The 17,013-nt window shown below is 44.4% G+C and overlaps 1 protein-coding gene across 2 annotated transcripts; it reads right to left on the bottom strand.

Annotated features, from left to right (window-relative positions):
• Nucleotides 1-6,349: 6,349 nt before the first annotated feature.
• Nucleotides 6,350-13,858, bottom strand: LOC100275959 (uncharacterized). 2 transcript variants are annotated; one of them, NM_001149874.1, is made up of 4 exons: nucleotides 13,576-13,858; nucleotides 13,400-13,447; nucleotides 9,403-9,557; nucleotides 6,369-6,636 (listed from the first exon to the last, which is right to left on the bottom strand). In NM_001149874.1, exons 1-4 carry the CDS (start codon nucleotides 13,640-13,642, stop codon nucleotides 6,619-6,621), a joined length of 288 nt encoding a protein of 95 aa, NP_001143346.1. In that variant the 5' UTR covers nucleotides 13,643-13,858; the 3' UTR covers nucleotides 6,369-6,618. The 2 variants fall into 2 exon arrangements, with proteins under 2 accessions (XP_008647642.1, NP_001143346.1); XM_008649420.3 differs by lacking the exon at nucleotides 13,400-13,447 and having other exon boundaries at nucleotides 6,350-6,636; nucleotides 13,576-13,823.
• Between the last annotated feature and the right edge of the window lie 3,155 nt (nucleotides 13,859-17,013).

The raw sequence follows: 17,013 nt of genomic DNA, 5'->3' as shown, positions 1-17,013 counted from the left end.
GGGCAATTCAACCACCAAAATTATATAGGAACTAGGTGTAAGCCTAATTCCCTTTCAGTTACGCTATCAACCGGTTGTATCTACACCGAATCCTCAAGAAGACATCATACGAACTCCTAACCGGTAAAAAGCCCAATATTTCATATTTTAGAGTCTTTGGTAGCAAATGCTTTATTCTTGTTAAAAGAGGTAGAAAATCTAAATTTGCTCCTAAGACAGTAGAAGGCTTTTTACTAGGATATGATTCAAACACAAGGGCATATAGAGTCTTTAACAAGTCCTCTGGACAAGTTGAAGTTTCTTGTGACGTTGTGTTTGATGAGGCTAACGGCTCTCAAGTAGAGCAAGTTGATCTTGATGAGATAGGTGATGAAGAGGCTCCATGCATTGCGCTTAGGAACATGTCCATTGGGGATGTGTGTCCTAAGGAATCCGAAGAGCCTCCAAATGCACAAGATCAACCATCCTCCTCCACGCAAGCATCTCCACCAACTCAAAATGAGGATGAGACTCAAGTTGATGAAGGAGAAGATCAAAGAGATGAGCCACCTCAAGATGACGGCAATGATTAAGGGGGAGATGCAAATAATCAAGACAAGGAGGATGAAGAACCAAGGCCGCCACACCCAAGAGTCCACCAAGCAATCCAACGAGATCACCCCGTCGACACCATCCTCGGCGACATTCATAAGGGGGTAACCACTAGATCTCGTGTTGCACATTTTTGTGAGCATTACTCTTTTGTTTCCTCTATCGAGCCACACAGGGTAGAGGAAGCATTACAAGATTCGGATTGGGTGGTGGCGATGCAAGAGGAGCTCAACAACTTCACTAGGAACGAAGTATGGCATTTAGTTCCACGTCCTAATCAAAATGTTGTAGGAACCAAGTGGGTTTTCCGCAACAAGCAAGACGAGCATGGTGTGGTGACAAGGAACAAAGCCCGACTTGTGGCCAAGGGATATTCACAAGTCGAAGGTTTGGATTTCGGTGAAACCTATGCACCCGTAGCTAGGCTTGAGTCAATTCGTATATTACTTGCCTATGCTACTTACCATGGCTTTAAGCTCTACCAAATGGACATGAAAAGTGCCTTCCTCAATGGACCAATCAAGGAAGAGGTCTATGTTGAGCAACCTCCCGGCTTTGAAGATAGTGAGTATCCTAATCACGTATATAAACTCTCTAAGGCGCTTTATGGGCTCAAGCAAGCCCCAAGAGCATGGTATGAATGCCTAAGAGATTTCCTTATAGATAATGGCTTCAAAGTTGGAAAGGCCGATCCTACTTTATTTACTAAAACTCTTGACAATGATTTGTTTGTATGCCAAATTTATGTTGATGATATTATATTTGGGTCTACTAACGAATCTACTTGTGAAGAATTTAGTAGGATCATGACACAGAAATTCGAGATGTCAATGATGGGGGAGTTGAAGTACTTCTTAGGATTTCAAGTGAAGCAACTCCAAGAGGGCACCTTCATTAGCCAAACAAAGTATATTCAAGATATTCTAAACAAGTTTGGGATGAAGGATGCCAAGCCCATCAAGACACCCATGGGAACCAATGGCCATCTCGACCTCGACACGGGAGGTAAATCCGTAGATCAAAAGGTATACCAGTCAATGATAGGCTCTTTACTCTATTTATGTGCATCTCGACCGGATATTATGCTTTCCGTATGCATGTGTGCAAGATTCCAAGTCGACCCTAAGGAAGCTCACCTTACGGCCGTAAAACGAATCTTGAGATATTTAGTTCATGCTCCTAAGTTTGGGCTTTGGTACCCTCGGGGATCCACATTTGATTTAAGTGGTTATTCCGATGTCGATTGGGCGGGTTGTAAGATTAATAGAAAGAGCACATCGGGGACTTGCCAGTTCTTGGGAAGATCCCTGGTGTCTTGGGCTTCAAAGAAGCAAAATTTCGTAGCTCTTTCTACCGCCAAAGCCGAGTATATTGCCGCAGGTCATTGTTGCGCGCAACAACTTTGGATGAGGCAAACCCTTAGGGACTACGGTTACAAATTAACCAAAGTTCCTCTTCTATGTGATAATGAGAGTGCAATCCGCATGGCGGATAATCCCGTTGAGCATAGCCGCACTAAACACATAGTCATTCGGTATCATTTTCTAAGGGATCACCAACAAAAGGGAGATATCGAGATTGCATATATTAACACCAAAGATCAATTAGCCGATATCTTTACCAAGCCACTAGATGAACAAACCTTTAACAAACTTAGACATGAGCTAAATATTCTTGATTCTAGGAATTTCTTTTGATGTTTTGCACACATAGCTCATTAATATACCTTTGATCATGTCTCTTTTATATGCTATGACTATTGTGTTTTCAAGTAAATTTCAAACCAAGTCATAGGTGTATTGAAAGGGAATTGGAGTCTTCGGCGAAGACAAAGGCTTCCACTCCACTCCATAACTCATCATTCGCCGTCGCTCCGAGCAACTCTTCGTCTTTGGTATAATCTTCACTCATATGTTATTTACCAAAGGGGGAGAAAGTAGTTTAAAAGGGCTCTAACGATTCCGTTTTTGGCGATTTATGCCAAAGGGGGAGAGAGCATGAGCCCAAAGCAAAGGGACCGCACCACCACCAAATTCAGAAATTTTAGTCTTCCAATTTGGTTTTAAAGAAGTATTTTCAAATTGGTATCTTATTTGTGATATAATTTCAAGTTGGTATACCCTCTTCAAAATTAACATCAAAACCCTCTTGAACACTAAGAGGAGGATTTCATTAAGGGGGAGTTATGTTTTAGTCAAAGGAAAAGCATTTCAAACAGGGGGAGAAAATTTCAAATCTTGAAAATGCTTCTCAAAATCTTATTCATTTACCTTTGACTATTTGCAAAAGGACTTTGAAAAGAATTTACAAAAGGATTTGCAAAACAAAACATGTGGTGCAAGCGTGGTCCAAAATGATGAGAATAAAGAAATAATCCATGCATATCTTATGAGAATTTATATTGGCTCAATTCTAAGTAACCTTTGCACTTACAATTATGCAAACTAGTTCAATTATGCACTTCTATATTTGCTTTGGTTTGTGTTGGCATCAATTACCAAAAAGGGGGAGATTGAAAGGGAATTAGGCTTACACCTATTTTCCTAATTAATTTTGGTGGTTGAATTGACCAACACAAGTAATTGGACTAACTAGTTTGTTCTAGTCTATAAGTTCTACAGGTGCCAAAGGTTCACAATAAGCCAATAAAAAGACCAAGAAAAGAGTTCAAACAAGAGAGCAAAAGACACCCCGAAAGGCACCATGGTCTGGCGCACCGGACTGTCCGGTGTGCCACCGGACAGTGTCCGGTGCACCAGGGAACTCGACGCCCAACTCTTCACCTTCGGGAATTTTCAGAGGAGCTCCGCTATAATTCACCGGACTGTCCGATGCACCACCGGACAGTGTCCGGTGCCCCAAGGAAGAGCAACTCTGAACTCGCCAGCTTCGGGAATCCGCTCCGCTATAATTCACCGGACTGTCCGGTGTGACAGCGGAGCAACGACTACTTCGCGCGCAACGGTCGACTGCAACGCATTAAATGCGCGCCTGCGCGCGCAGAGGAGCAGGGCACGCGCGGGTGGCACACCGGACAGCCTACAGGGCATGTCCGGTGCACCACCGGACAGCCAGGCGGGCCCACAAGTCAGAGCTCCAACGGTCAGAACCTAACAGCCAGGTGACGTGGCTGGCGCACCGGACAGTGTCCGGTGGCGCACCGGACTGTCTGGTGCGCCCGTCGACAGCAGCCTCCACCAACGGTCAAGTTTGGTGGTTGGAGCTATAAATACCCCAACTAGGGATGAAAACGGTTTCGGAATTTTTCGGTATTCCGGAAACCGATTTCGAAATTTTTCGATCGGATTCATCGGTAACGGTATTTTTCGAAAACGGAATCGGTTTTCGGAATTTTCTATCGGAACCGGTATCGGAATCGGTGTGGTGTTTTACCGACCGTTTTCTTCGGTTACCGGTTTTTGTCGGAAATTACCGGATTTGTGTCTCGGAATTTTCCGGAATTGTGTCTCAGAATTTTTCGGAATTTTCCAGCATGTGATTTTTCGCATCGCCTATACGTCTCTAGATAAGGATTACTTATTTTTGTATTTTTTGGACACCTTAAGATTTTTTTGGGGATAGATGGTGTTGGAAGGCAGTTGAGATTAACGATTTGGTCTTTTCCACACACTAGGTTTTAGGGTTTTTCTGTGAGGTTGTGAAAAACTCTTTATGTGAGGAAAAAATATTTCATAAGTAAGCATGTCATGTCAGCTATATCGAGTGGATATTGTGAATTGTGAACTGTGAACTTTGAGTCTGTGAACTTCTGATCTTTATGAACTTGTTATACTGTGAACTTGTTATATTGTGAACTTGTGATCTTTGTAAACTTTTTATATTATAAATTTGTGATCCTTATGAACTTATTATATTGTGAACTTGTTATATCATGAATTGTGAACTTGTGGTTATTGTGATCTTTTGTCAACTTTGTTGTATTATGAAGTTTGATATGTTTACCGATCGTATTTTAGATTTCGACCGTTACCGACGTATTTTCCGCACCAAACTTTTGTTTCCGATGTTTCCGAAATACCGATATTGCTTCCGTTTCCGGAGTTACCGTTTTCGATTTTGTTTCCGATAAAAAATATGAAAACGGTAATGGTTTTAGTATTTACCGACCGTTTCCGATCGTTTTCATCCCTAACCCCAACCACCCCCACATTCAAGTCATCCAAGCTTTCCACCTTCCAACCACTTACAAGAGCTCTAGCATTCAATTCTAGACACAACCAAATAGATCAAATCCTCTCCCAACTCCACACAAAGCTCTAGTGATTAGAGAGAGAGAGATTTGTTGTGTTCTTTTGAGCTCTTGCGCTTGGATTGCTTCTTTCTCTCATTCTTTCTTGCGATCAACTCAATTGTAACCGAGGCAAGAGACACCAATTGTGTGGTGGTCCTTACGGGAAAGTTTGGTTCTCGTTTGATTGAGAAGAGAAGCTCACTCGGTCTGAGGGACCGTTTGAGAGAGGGAAAGGGTTGAAAGAGACCCGGTCTTTGTGACCACCTCAACGGGGAGTAGGTCTGCGAGAACCGAACCTCGGTAAAACAAATCCTTGTGTCTCACTTCTTATTCGCTTACGATTTGTTTTTGCGCCCTCTCTCGGACTCGCATTTATTTCTAACGCTAACCCGGCTTGTAGTTGTGCTTAAGTTGTTAAATTTCAGATTCGCCTATTCACCCCCCTCTAGGCGACTTTCACCTACGCTCGCTGAATGGTGACACAAGGTTCATGACGACAGGCAAGGCTACGTCGTGCACGACTGCATTACAAGACCACCCCGAGGGGCCCGCCATGCGCCACTACGAGGACATCAGCATCAGACTCGCTACAGGGGCCCCGTATGCTGGGCGAACGGAGTGGTGCACCATACCGGGAGTACGGTTACACACGACCCTACGGACGACGTCAAGGGCACTACGTCAATCAGGGGCAACAGATCACGCCCTTACCGCCATTACTAGTAGGAAACAAGTCTCCTCTGTAAGGTCCAACCCTTGAGCTATAAAATAGCAGGCCCTTCCTGCTTCACATTATAACTCTCTGTCTCAAACCCTCTGCCCGAATCTCAGCAATTCATCATTTGGAGTGTTTTGACCATAATCCATATGAATTGGGTGAAATTAAATCAGTTTAAATTCATATCAAATCAAAATTCATCTTAATCCCCCTCCAATCCATATGGAATGAAAATAACTAAATAAGGCCTTAGGGCTTTGTTCGTTTCACCCACCATTAATCCACGTGGATTACAATGGTATTGGACTGGTTTAAATCTATAGTAAATTAAAATCTATCTTAATCTATTTCAATCCACTTTAATCCACATGAAACTGGAATAACCAAACAAGGTCTTAGAATTTGTTTGGTTAGAGATAGATTGAGAGAATTAAATCTCTTTCTATTCAAAATTATATTCAATCCCCCTAATCCCCTCCGATCTAGATACAACCAGCTCACATGTAATTTTGGGTTAAACTGCCGTGCGCACGTGAAATGAACCACTACAGTATAGAGGCTGATTTCTGCAAGGCTTAAACCGCTGAAACACCCAAACAGAACCGGGAACACTGACGGCTGACGCCAGTACGGAATCGGGAACCAGAAACTGCAGCACGGGCTCACCAACGGCACAACTTATCCAAAAGCACACGGATCTTGTGGCCTCGTGGGCAAGTACATGCACAAGAAAGGCATGCTTCAAAAAGCATGCTCAGCGATCTTATGGTGGGGGCAAGAATGCAAAACATCCGCAACAAAATAACCTGGTATGCAAAAGCAAAACCATTCCATGCTCAACACTTCTGCAAGGAACTAAATGTGTTCACGGTTTGCTCAGTTACATGTGCGGAGTACTGGAAATGGATGTCTCAACAGCCAACTTCCAGACTGAATTAAAAAAAACACTTCCATATCGACATGGCTTCAATAACACTCTTTCAGAGGTCAAAGGCAATAAGCTCAGGCATACAATCTTATTGATGTTCCTAGAATTTCCAATTCATATGAGGTGATATCAGATGGAGCCCCCCAGCTGCAAGGCGATGAGCATTATCAATGTTAACGAGCATAACAGATTCCATAAAGCTATATAGCCAGTAAGACAAGTTTTATAATCGACACATTCATGTACCTTGAAGCGAAACGAATAAATCAAGTAATTATGTGCCATTTTATAAGAATACAATGTTATTCTACATGCAGTATAACTTTTACCATTCAATATGCAACCACGGTGGACTATATGACTATATCTGAATGTGTTGTTAAACAAAAAGGAAAATGCGTTACTTCAAGAGGGAAAAAAATATTTAGTTTGACCAATTATCAGTACTGATTGGATCTGTTAAAACCCCAAAATCAGGCTAACAGAGTGTTCACGCAATACAAAGGAGATATGACTACATATTCCTTAGCAGGTAAGCTCAAAGCAGCGACGAACATGCAATGCTAATTGCTAATTAAGCTCAATATAAATATCAGCAGTTTTGCAGACACTGGGAAATTTTCCAATTTCCATGGTCTTGACATGGGGACGAACAAATGCAGTTAGCTTCTCTGCCCAGTATCCTTATATTATATTTTATATGCAAACTGGCTAGCAACCTACACACGTCAAAAGGAATGAAGTTGAAACAATAGAGCAATAACTCCAGCCAATTCCAGTATCTGTGAATAGCTAGCCTAGGGCGGTAGGGGCCTGTTTGTTTCCCTGCACGAGTGGCTCGTATGGATGGCCAGAGACAGGTTGAATTGGGACGTACTCAGTACTCACCAGGTGCAACTGCTCATGTTTGTTTTCCATGTACCATAAGAGCCAGATTGAGGATGCTCAAGTGTTTGGTAGGGTGCACTAATGAATCAGGTTACCTTGCATCAACTCATGTGAAAATTACCACCATACTAACATTTTCCTTCTCATGACCGTTCTTCTGAGACATTTCCACGAGCACCTTGCCAACCCAAAGCTGTACAGAAGCCTCCACCATAAGTGCCACCATATCCACCGCCTCCACACAAGTGCCACCATATCCACCGCCACCTCCACCTCCACGCATGACACCGCATTGTACCATGCGCCATACGGCGGCGACAGCCCGTACTCGGTGTTGGCATGCTCAGCCGGTGGACCAAAGGGACTAGCGCCTAGAGGCATGCCACCAAGGAGGTTGGCAAGCACACCTTCTCCAACGGCGCCTCCTTCCATACCTAGCCTCCTTCCTGGAGCACAGCGCCCATCAAATCATCAGGCTTCAGGCAGTGGCTGCCGGTTGGTGCTTCGCTCAATCAATCCCTGTGAGAGTCGGTATCATGAGCTGAGCAAACTGTGCCTCTTTCTTTTCCCTGTCTAACCACACAAGTACTAGTGTTTGCCGCAACAAGTCTCTGACTGACGACCACGCGTCCCATAGAGACAGGCGCTGGCTAGAGAGGATGGATGCACGTAGCTCGAGATGAGACAAAGCCAGGTAATCTATAGAGATGTAAATGGTACGGATATTATCCGTTCATATTCGAGTTCCGATCCATTTAGAAGGGTTAAGATCCGATCTGTATTCGAGTCCGAACATTCAACATTCAATCCGTATTCATATCTGAGTACTCAAAATTAGATAAATATGATGTCGGTAACTATTCAAGTCTTATCCGATACATTTGATTAATATCCGTATTTGATCCGAATCCGAAGAAAAAATATGAAAACAAATACAGTACTAGTGATATCCGTCCGTATTCGATCCGATTATACCCCTAGTAATCTACACTTCCACCGCCAGCAGCCTCGCTGTGAGCCTGCACATGCCACAACGCTTGGGGAAAGGAGGGGTGGTGGGTGAGAGTAAATCAGTAAGGCCCTGTTCGTTTTTCACGGATTGGAGGCCTGAAATGGTTCCTAGCCGGATTGTTTCTCTAATTTATGTAAGTTTTGATAAGTTGGAATGAATCCTGGTCCAATCCTAGACAAACGAACGGGCCCTAAAGGAGTCAGGAGGTGAGTGAGTTTGGCCTTAGAAAAACTAAGTCCAATTTCGTTTCGGATGCAAGCTCTGATGTGCTTTAAGCACCATGCCAGCCTGACCCATGAACCATCCAGGATTCCAAACAAAAGAAGTTGCAGCCAACCAGCCTATTCCGGGGTGCTTAACCAGGCAAACAAACAGGCTCCTAGTGACCACTGCTTAACAGTTGCAAGTAAACACCAAAGACTACATTGCCAGAATCACAGAACAAACAGTTTTGATCATAGGAGAAGGTTTCATAACAGGTTGTCAGATGTCATAGTGATTGGGCTGTATATGCCCAGAATATTTTCTAGGGCTATATGTACAGAAACTCAGTGAGCTGCAACTTTAGACATTAAAATGACAAGATTTTTAAGCAACAAACTAAGTTTTTCCAACTGGATTAAGCATGCATTATTCTATTATCATTAAGATTGTACTTTTGAATGATAGGCCTAGTGCAGTGGTAAGAAGCCTTTCCACTGAGCCAAGGTACTGGGTTCGACGCAGCCTCTCTACAAAATGCAAGGATAAGGCTTGTCTCGATTATTCCTTCCCCGGACCCCACTCATGTGGGAGCCAGCAGCACTAGGTTTGTCCTTCATTAAGATTATACTTTAACATTTAATTCCAATGTTCCATGCATGCCCAATGACAACATTATAAACAATATGCAAATTTGATGTATAATTTATGTGGATTGAAATCCAACAAAATGAATTAATTCAATAAACCAAATGCTAAGAACAAACAAAGCATTTGCACTTATATTCAGCTTCTGTGAATAAAAGGCATACCATAATAGCCTCAATCTCTTCTTCAGTCAGGGGTTTGCGCTTAGGAAGGAGTGAAGCTGGACCTCCTACGGCAGTATGAGAAGGTGGGCAAGGCACATCAGATCTAAAGCGGTAATTTTTAATCTCTCCAGAAGATGGTGCCTCTGCTTTAGCCCCTAAAAGAGAAACATATTGTTATTAACTAAGCATTCAGTAATCAGTACACCATATGTATTCATCCCCATAGCAATATAAATAATCCCAACAAGTCCATGTAGACAGAAGTGTGTTTGTGCATGTCATTTAAATTTGCAAATCATCTGAAGATTATTGAAGGGCTATTTGTGCAAGAGGAAACAGGGGTGAGGAGGCATAAATGCATCATGCAACATTCAGTATATGTTACTCAAGTGTGCCAAAAGATTTCAACATTTGGCTAGTTTGATCAAATTTGGGCACCGTTGGGTTGGTGAGAAATTTTGCTGCCTTTTATTTCATTTTGATGGCCAAGGTCACAAAATCAGGGCCACAAACTTGGTGACCATAATTTTGGCAATATAAACTTTGGCCTGTTTACTAGGTGGTGATCTTGGGTGCAAAACCAAACAGGAGCTAAGGTGCTAGGTTGAGATCAGATGAAAGTGGCTCTACAAGAGACATCAAGCAAAGAAAATCCTATGGTAATTGGGGGGGGGGGGGGGGGGGTCAGATTTAGTTCGAAATTGGTTTCAAGAATTTGAACTTCCGAGACAGTGTCCTTGAAAAAACAAATATTTAAAAACATCAACTAACCACCAGCAGCCCTACATCTGAACACAACACAATTCTTATGACAAACGACCACCCAAGATAACTAAGTACTTGCCCTAAACACAATGTACCTGCATGAATCTGACATACAGAACCGCCTATTATTTGTCAAAGACATTAATACCCCGTTTGCATTAGGATGTAGATATTGGAGCAAAGAATTGGAAATTGGAATCAACATTCCTAAATTCTGTTGTTTGGTTGCACGTGGAATTGAGATTTGTCTCAAGACCACCCTCCTATCCCAACAACAAACAACAACAACAAAGCCTTTTGTCCCAAGCACGTTGGGGTAGGCTAGAGATGAAACCCCGTATGAAAACCTCAGAGCTCAACCCCCAAAGAAAACAGGGGAAACAAAGGCAAAGGAGAACCGAAAACGACGAAACGGGGGAACACATAAAAGAGATAAAACCCACAAGATCCAGCAAGGTCTAAATGGGCACAAGAAAAGGTCAAACGATTAAGGAGGAAAAGCGGAACTATAAATCAAGGTTCTGGCACGTGAATTGCACACTTCCACCCCTTCCTATCCACGGCGAGCTCTTTATCAATATTCCACTCCTTCAGGTCCCTCTTCACTGCCTCTGTCCACGTCAAGGTTGGTCGACCTCTACCTCTCTTCACATTCTCGGGACGCCTAATTATTCCGATATGCACTGGTGCCTCTTCAGGTCTTCGTTGGATATGTCCAAACCATCTCAAACGATGTTGCATAAGCTTCTCCTCAATTGGCGCCACTCCTACTCTCTCTCGTATGTCATCATTCCGGACTCGGTCTCTCCTTGTGTGGCCACATATCCAGCGCAACATACGCATCTCTGCCACACACAGTTGTTGGACATGTCGTCTTTTAGTGGGCCAACATTCTGCTCCATACAACATAGCCGGCCGGATTGCTGTCCTGTAGAATTTGCCTTTTAGTTTGTGTGGCACCCGGGGGTCGCATAAGACACCCGCCGCTTGCCGCCACTTCACCCATCCAGCTTTAATTCTATGACTGACATCCTCATCGATGTCTCCATCCTTCTGAAGCATTGATCCTAAGTAACGAAAAATGTCTTTCTTGGGTACCACTTGTCCATCAAGACTAACATCGCCATCTTCATACCCCATGGCACTGAAATCACACTTCATATACTCCGTTTTAGACCTACTAAGCCTAAAACCTTTTGCTTCCAGCGTCTGCCTCCACAATTCCAACTTTTGCGAAACACCACTCCTACTCTCCTCAATAAGTACCACATCATCGGCAAAAAGCATACACCACGGTATATCTCCTTGTATGTCCCTTGTGACCTCATCTATCACCAAAGCGAAAAGATAAGGGCTCAAAGCCGACCCTTGATGTAGTCCTATGTTAATTGGAAAGTCATCGGTGTCCCCATCACTTGTTCGGACACTTGTCACAACATTAGTGTACATATCTTTAATAATATTAATGTACTTTGTTGCTACTTTGTGTTTTTCCAAGGCCCACCACATTACACTCCTGGGTACTTTGTCATAAGCCTTCTCCAAGTCTATGAAGACCATATGCAGGTCTTTCTTTTGTTCTCTGAATCTCTCCATAAGTTGTCTTAGTAAGAAAATGGCCTCCATAGTTGATCTCCCGGGCATGAAACCAAACTGATTTTGGGTCACGCTCGTCAGCTTTCGCAGGCGGTGTTCAATGACTCTCTCCCATAGCTTCATTGTATGGCTCATGAGTTTAATTCCACGGTAATTAGTAGAACTTTGAACATCTCCTTTGTTCTTGAAGATTGGTACTAATGTACTCCGCCGCCACTCGTCGGGCATTCTGTTTGTCCGAAAGATGGTGTTGAAAAGCTTAGTCAGCCATACTATCGCTATGTCTCCAAGGCATCTCCATACCTCGATAGGGATACCATCAGGGCCCATCGCCTTTCCTACCTTCATCCTTTTTAGCGCCTCCTTAACTTCATATTCTTGTATCCTTCGCACAAAACCCCTGTTGTCGTCATCGAATGGTTCGTCCAATTCTATTGTAGAACTCTCATTCCCTCCATTGAACAATTTGTTGAAGTACTCCTTCCATCTATTCTTGATCTCTTCATTCTTCACTAATAGTTGGTTTGCTTCATCCTTGATGCATTTGACTTGGTTGACATCCCTTGTCTTCCTTTCACGAATCTTGGCCATCCTATAGATATCCTTTTCTCCCTGCTTTGTGTCCAACCGTTGATAAAGGTTGTCAAAGGCTTGACCCCGGGCTCTACTAACCGCTCGCTTTGCAGACTTCTTCGCTATCCTATACTTCTCTATGTTTTCTGCACACTTGTCATGATGTAAGCGTTTGTAGCAATCTTTCTTCTCCTTGATAGCCTTTTGGACATCTTCGTTCCACCACCAAGTGTCTTTAACTTCCCTTCTGTTTCCTTGACTCAGCCCAAACTCTTCTGAAGCTATCTTTCGGATGCACATCGCCATCTTCCTCCACATGATATTTGAGTCTCCCTCTTCTGCCCAAGGGCCCTCCTCGATAACTCTCTCCTTGAAAGTTTGGGCCACATCCCCTTTAAGCTTCCACCACTTTGTTCTAGTGACCTTGTTATGCTTATTCCGTTGTAAACGAATCTTAAAACGGAAGTCAGCTACGACAAGCTTATGTTGGGTTACCACACACTCTCCCTCCTATCCCAATTCTACCCAAAATTAATAGGGATCAATAAACAAAAAAAAAGAGTGTGGTTTTCCTAATAGGCACTTGTTGAGTTGTTTCAACCAGCAGTGGCCATAGACCCGAATGATATAGCTCAACTCATTTGGCAAAGCACCAATGAAATGCAAAACTACAGATAAAACACAATGCAGTTGAATGAATCTGACACAAATCACCACACACAAATCCAGGTTCCACCTATGTTAAGTTAAGCATCTATCGAAGTCCACATCTATGCACAGAGCACAGTTCCTAATACTAGTAGTGAACACAAATAAACGCAAGTATGGTTCCAGTTTGCTTTGCACGACTAAGAGTAACATCACCCCAGTCCCCAGGCCACATCCCCACGTTCCTTTCCCACATACACATGCCACAAAGTCGACGCAATTCATTGCAGGGATCATGGGTTCGTGCAGAATGAAAGAGGTGCGTGACCACTCACAAATCACTACTCAAATAAAAGAAGGCGAATTTACACAAGCACGGCTTCGCCGAGAAAATGCAAAGGGGTCCGGTGCATACCTAACCGGAACATGAGGGTCGCGTGCTGGTCTGCGGGTTGCGACGCCGCTGTAACAACGGGATGAACGAATATCAAATCGAGAAAAACTAGAAACACCGAGAGAAATCCCCTGACGAACTGGACTAGCGGACCGTAGAGAAGAGGAGGATATTGGGGGGTAACCAAAAGGGAGCACCTGGCGCGGATGGAGATGGGGCTTTGAGATTCCGCTTGGGGAACCTGATCAGAGGGATCCGCGGCATCTCCTCGTCCGAATTGGAGCAACAGAATTTACTTTACTGACTTCTTCCTCTCCCTCGCCGAATGTATGCGTCGCCGACCGAAAGGAAAGCATAAAAAAACCGGGGGCCGCGGCGCCGAGGAGACGGGATTCTCGGGCTCGCCCGACGGTGGACTGCAGATAGGGCTGGACGACCGGACGAAATACTGGTTCCTCGATAACTTGCTCGACTCGATTTATTAGTCAGCTACTCGACTCGTTTTAATTTTGTAGCAAGCTAAGTTAGCATTCTAGCTCGGTTCTCTAACGAGTCAAGCCACAACACAAGTTTATCTAGTCGTTAGTGTCGTCTCATCTCTCATAGTCTTATTTTCTCGTAGTTATGATTTATGATATAGATATGTGTGGACATGTCATATGCTTAAATATTTGTATTATTGCATGGCTACATACCTACATTGCATATTTAATATTTGATTATTGGTTATGGTTTTGTGAACTTTGTTTCTAGCAGCATATGATGTTAGTGTTGTGCAATAAAATGTTACATATTTGTGGAATAGATGATGAATTGCTTTATAATGATGCTTGTTGCTATCTTATTATAATAAGGGTTTGTAAATATATAATTAATATATATTTGGTTATTTAATTTAATATTAAAAGTTAGAAGATAGGACGATGATATGATAATAATATTATAAAAGTTTTGGTTTTGTAGTGTTAAATATTTGAAATATGATTTTTTGGTTATATATATATATATATATATATTTATATATATATATTTATGTACATAGATCTTTGTATTTAGTTTGTAGCTCGCGAGCCTAACGAGCTGGCTCGACCTTCTTAACGAGTCGGGCCAGATATTTAGCTCGTTAATATAACGAGTCGAGACGAGCTGACTCGTTACCGTAACAAGTCATAACGAGCCGAGCTGACTCGATATCCACTCCTAACTGCAGACTTGTTGATTGTTTTCTTGGACCAAAATCGCACGGCGGATGGATGAAACTAGTCAATGTCGCGCGCGTGGAACTTACATTAATCTATCTCTTGTGTTTCTATCTATCCATGTTTGGCTGATTGTTTGGGATTTTTCCAGCTTCAGCCCACTAAAAGCTGTTGTAGATCGTCAAACGCGTCAGCTTTTTAGCCAGCTTCTATAAGAATCACTTTAGTAAAAACCGTCCAAAATCAACATTAACACAAAATCGGTCGAATCGTAATGATAGTAGGAATCTATTGCTTTCTAGATCATGAATCATTTGAACCACTTCATCTTTCTCCGCACGTAATCCACACAATATTCAGATTCTCCTCACATCCAGATTCTTATAAAAGCTGGTAAAAAAAGCCGAACCAAATAGGTCTTACGGCTATAGATCACCAGTTTTAGCGGCAGTTCTACGTCATCATTTTTATATGAAACCCATCACATTTTCTTGAAATCAACACGTATTTCCACTGTCGTGCGTAGATCAGGTGTTCCCTCCTAAGACAGTCTCCTCTAAATTTCGTCACCTAAACGATATCCTTTACAGTGAGTATTTTTTAAAAGATTTTGTCCTCTATATCTTTACCATGTCCAGCAACGTTCTCTAAAATTTATCATCTCTATCCCAGCCTCTTTAATATACCACCTTAATTAACAGAACATTTTCTTTTAGTAAACAATTACTATTAATACAAGGTGTCGTAATCTCCATTTATGTCTGAACCAGAAAAAGTCGTTTATCGCTTTATTACAGTGACTGGAGCATTTCGTCGAGCATCTTGCGCGTAACACCCCACCACCTTGCGCCATAGTTGTAGCTTGGAACGTCTCGTGCCATGGTTGTATCTTAGAGCGTCTCGCGCCATGGCTGCAGCTTCGAGCCTAGCATGGATGCGAAGTCACCATAGGCGGACCTACAGGGGGTCCTAGGTGGGCTATGGCACACCCTAAGCCAACCCACCAAGGACCCCAGTATCTCTTTGCTAGTTCGTTCGAGCCACAAAACAAGTCGCTGACACAATTTGTTCATATCCAAACCAATGATAAGTATTTTAGAAGTGAATATGTATTGGAGTCACTGATCAAATTAGCCTAGAGCTTAATAGTCAATTTAGTGAGGCTATTATGGAGTTTCTTTCTTGTGCATTAGCCTTTGATCCTTCCAACTCCTTTGCTTCTTTTTATGCACACTACGTACACAAACTAGCCGAGTTATATCCTAATGACATGTCAAGCACCGACTTGTCAAAATTTGATTTACAACTTGTCGGCGTTTCGAGACAGGGGGGTCCCTAAGCCGACGAGTGAGTGTGCTGCGTGCCCCAGCCCAGATGGGTCGAGCGCGTGGGCGAGCGCGGAGGGGGGAGAGGCGAGGCGGCCGGAGCCGAGCGTGAGAGAGGTGGAAGTCCCGCGGCCTTCGTGTTCGTCCCGCGCCCAGGTCAGGTGCGCTTGCAGTAGGGGGGTTACAAGCGTCCACGCGGGTGAGGGAAGCGAGCGGCCCCAAGAGAGCGCCTGTCCCGTCCTTGGTCCCGCGCGGCCAACCTTCTCTGAGAAGGCCCTGGTCCTTCCTTTTATAGTTGTAAGGAGAGGATCCAGGTGTACAATGGGGATGTAGCAGAGTGCTACGTGTCTAGCGGAGGGAGAGCTAGTGCCCTAGGTACATGCCGATGTGGCAGCCGGAGAGATCTGGGCATCCTGCTGGCGTGATGTCGTGGCTATCGGAGGTGCGACGGAGCCTGATGGAGGGACAGCTGTTGGAGCGGTCGAGTCCCTGCTGACGTTGTCCTGCTGCCGTAAGAGAGCTGGGGGCCGCCGTCGTCATAGAGCTCGTGGAGCGCCATCATTGCCCCTCTGGCGGAGCTGGCCGGACGAGACGCCGGTCTTGTTCTCCGTGACCCGAGTCGATTCGGGGTAGGATGATGATGACGTTTCCTGTTGACGTGGCGGTCTGTGCTCTAGGCAGGGCGACGTGGGGTTTCCTCCGAAGCCGAGGTTGAGTCTTGCCTTCAGTTGCCGTGGCCGAGCCCGAGCCAGGGGGTCGGGCGAGGCGGAAGTCGTCCGGCCGAGGCCAGGGCGGAGTCCGAGCCCTGGGGTCGGGCGAGGCGGAGTTTCGTCGTCTTCCGGGTCTTAGCCCGAGTCCGAGCCCTGGGGTCGGGCGGAGCGGAGTTCGCCGTCTTCCGGGTCTTAGCCCGAGTCCGAGCCCTGGGGTCGGGCGGAGCGGAGTTCGCCGTCTTCTGGGTCTTAGCCCGAGTCCGAGCCCTGGGGTCGGGCGGAGCGGAGTTCGCCGTCTTCCGGGTCTTAGCCCGAGTCCGAGCCCTGGGGTCGGGCGGAGCGGAGTTCGCCGTCTTCCGGGTCTTAGCCCGAGTCCGAGCCCTGGGGTCGGGCGGAGCGGA

The sequence above is a fragment of the Zea mays genome, chromosome 6 (genome assembly GCF_902167145.1).
Source record: "Zea mays cultivar B73 chromosome 6, Zm-B73-REFERENCE-NAM-5.0, whole genome shotgun sequence".
Taxonomy (NCBI): Eukaryota; Viridiplantae; Streptophyta; class Magnoliopsida; order Poales; family Poaceae; genus Zea; species Zea mays.
Note: the sequence above shows the minus strand (reverse complement) of the source record. Positions and strands in the feature narration are given on the sequence as shown.

Coding starts and splice junctions, on each gene's coding strand:
- LOC100275959 (NM_001149874.1), bottom strand. CDS start 13,642: ATGCCGCGGATCCCTCTGATCAGGTTCCCCAAGCGGAATCTCAAAGCC. Junction 13,448..13,575: donor CCCATCTCCATCCGCGCCAG/GTGCTCCCTTTT, acceptor CCGTTGTTACAG/CGGCGTCGCAACCCGCAGAC. Junction 9,558..13,399: donor GACCCTCATGTTCCGGTTAG/GTATGCACCGGA, acceptor TTTCTCTTTTAG/GGGCTAAAGCAGAGGCACCA.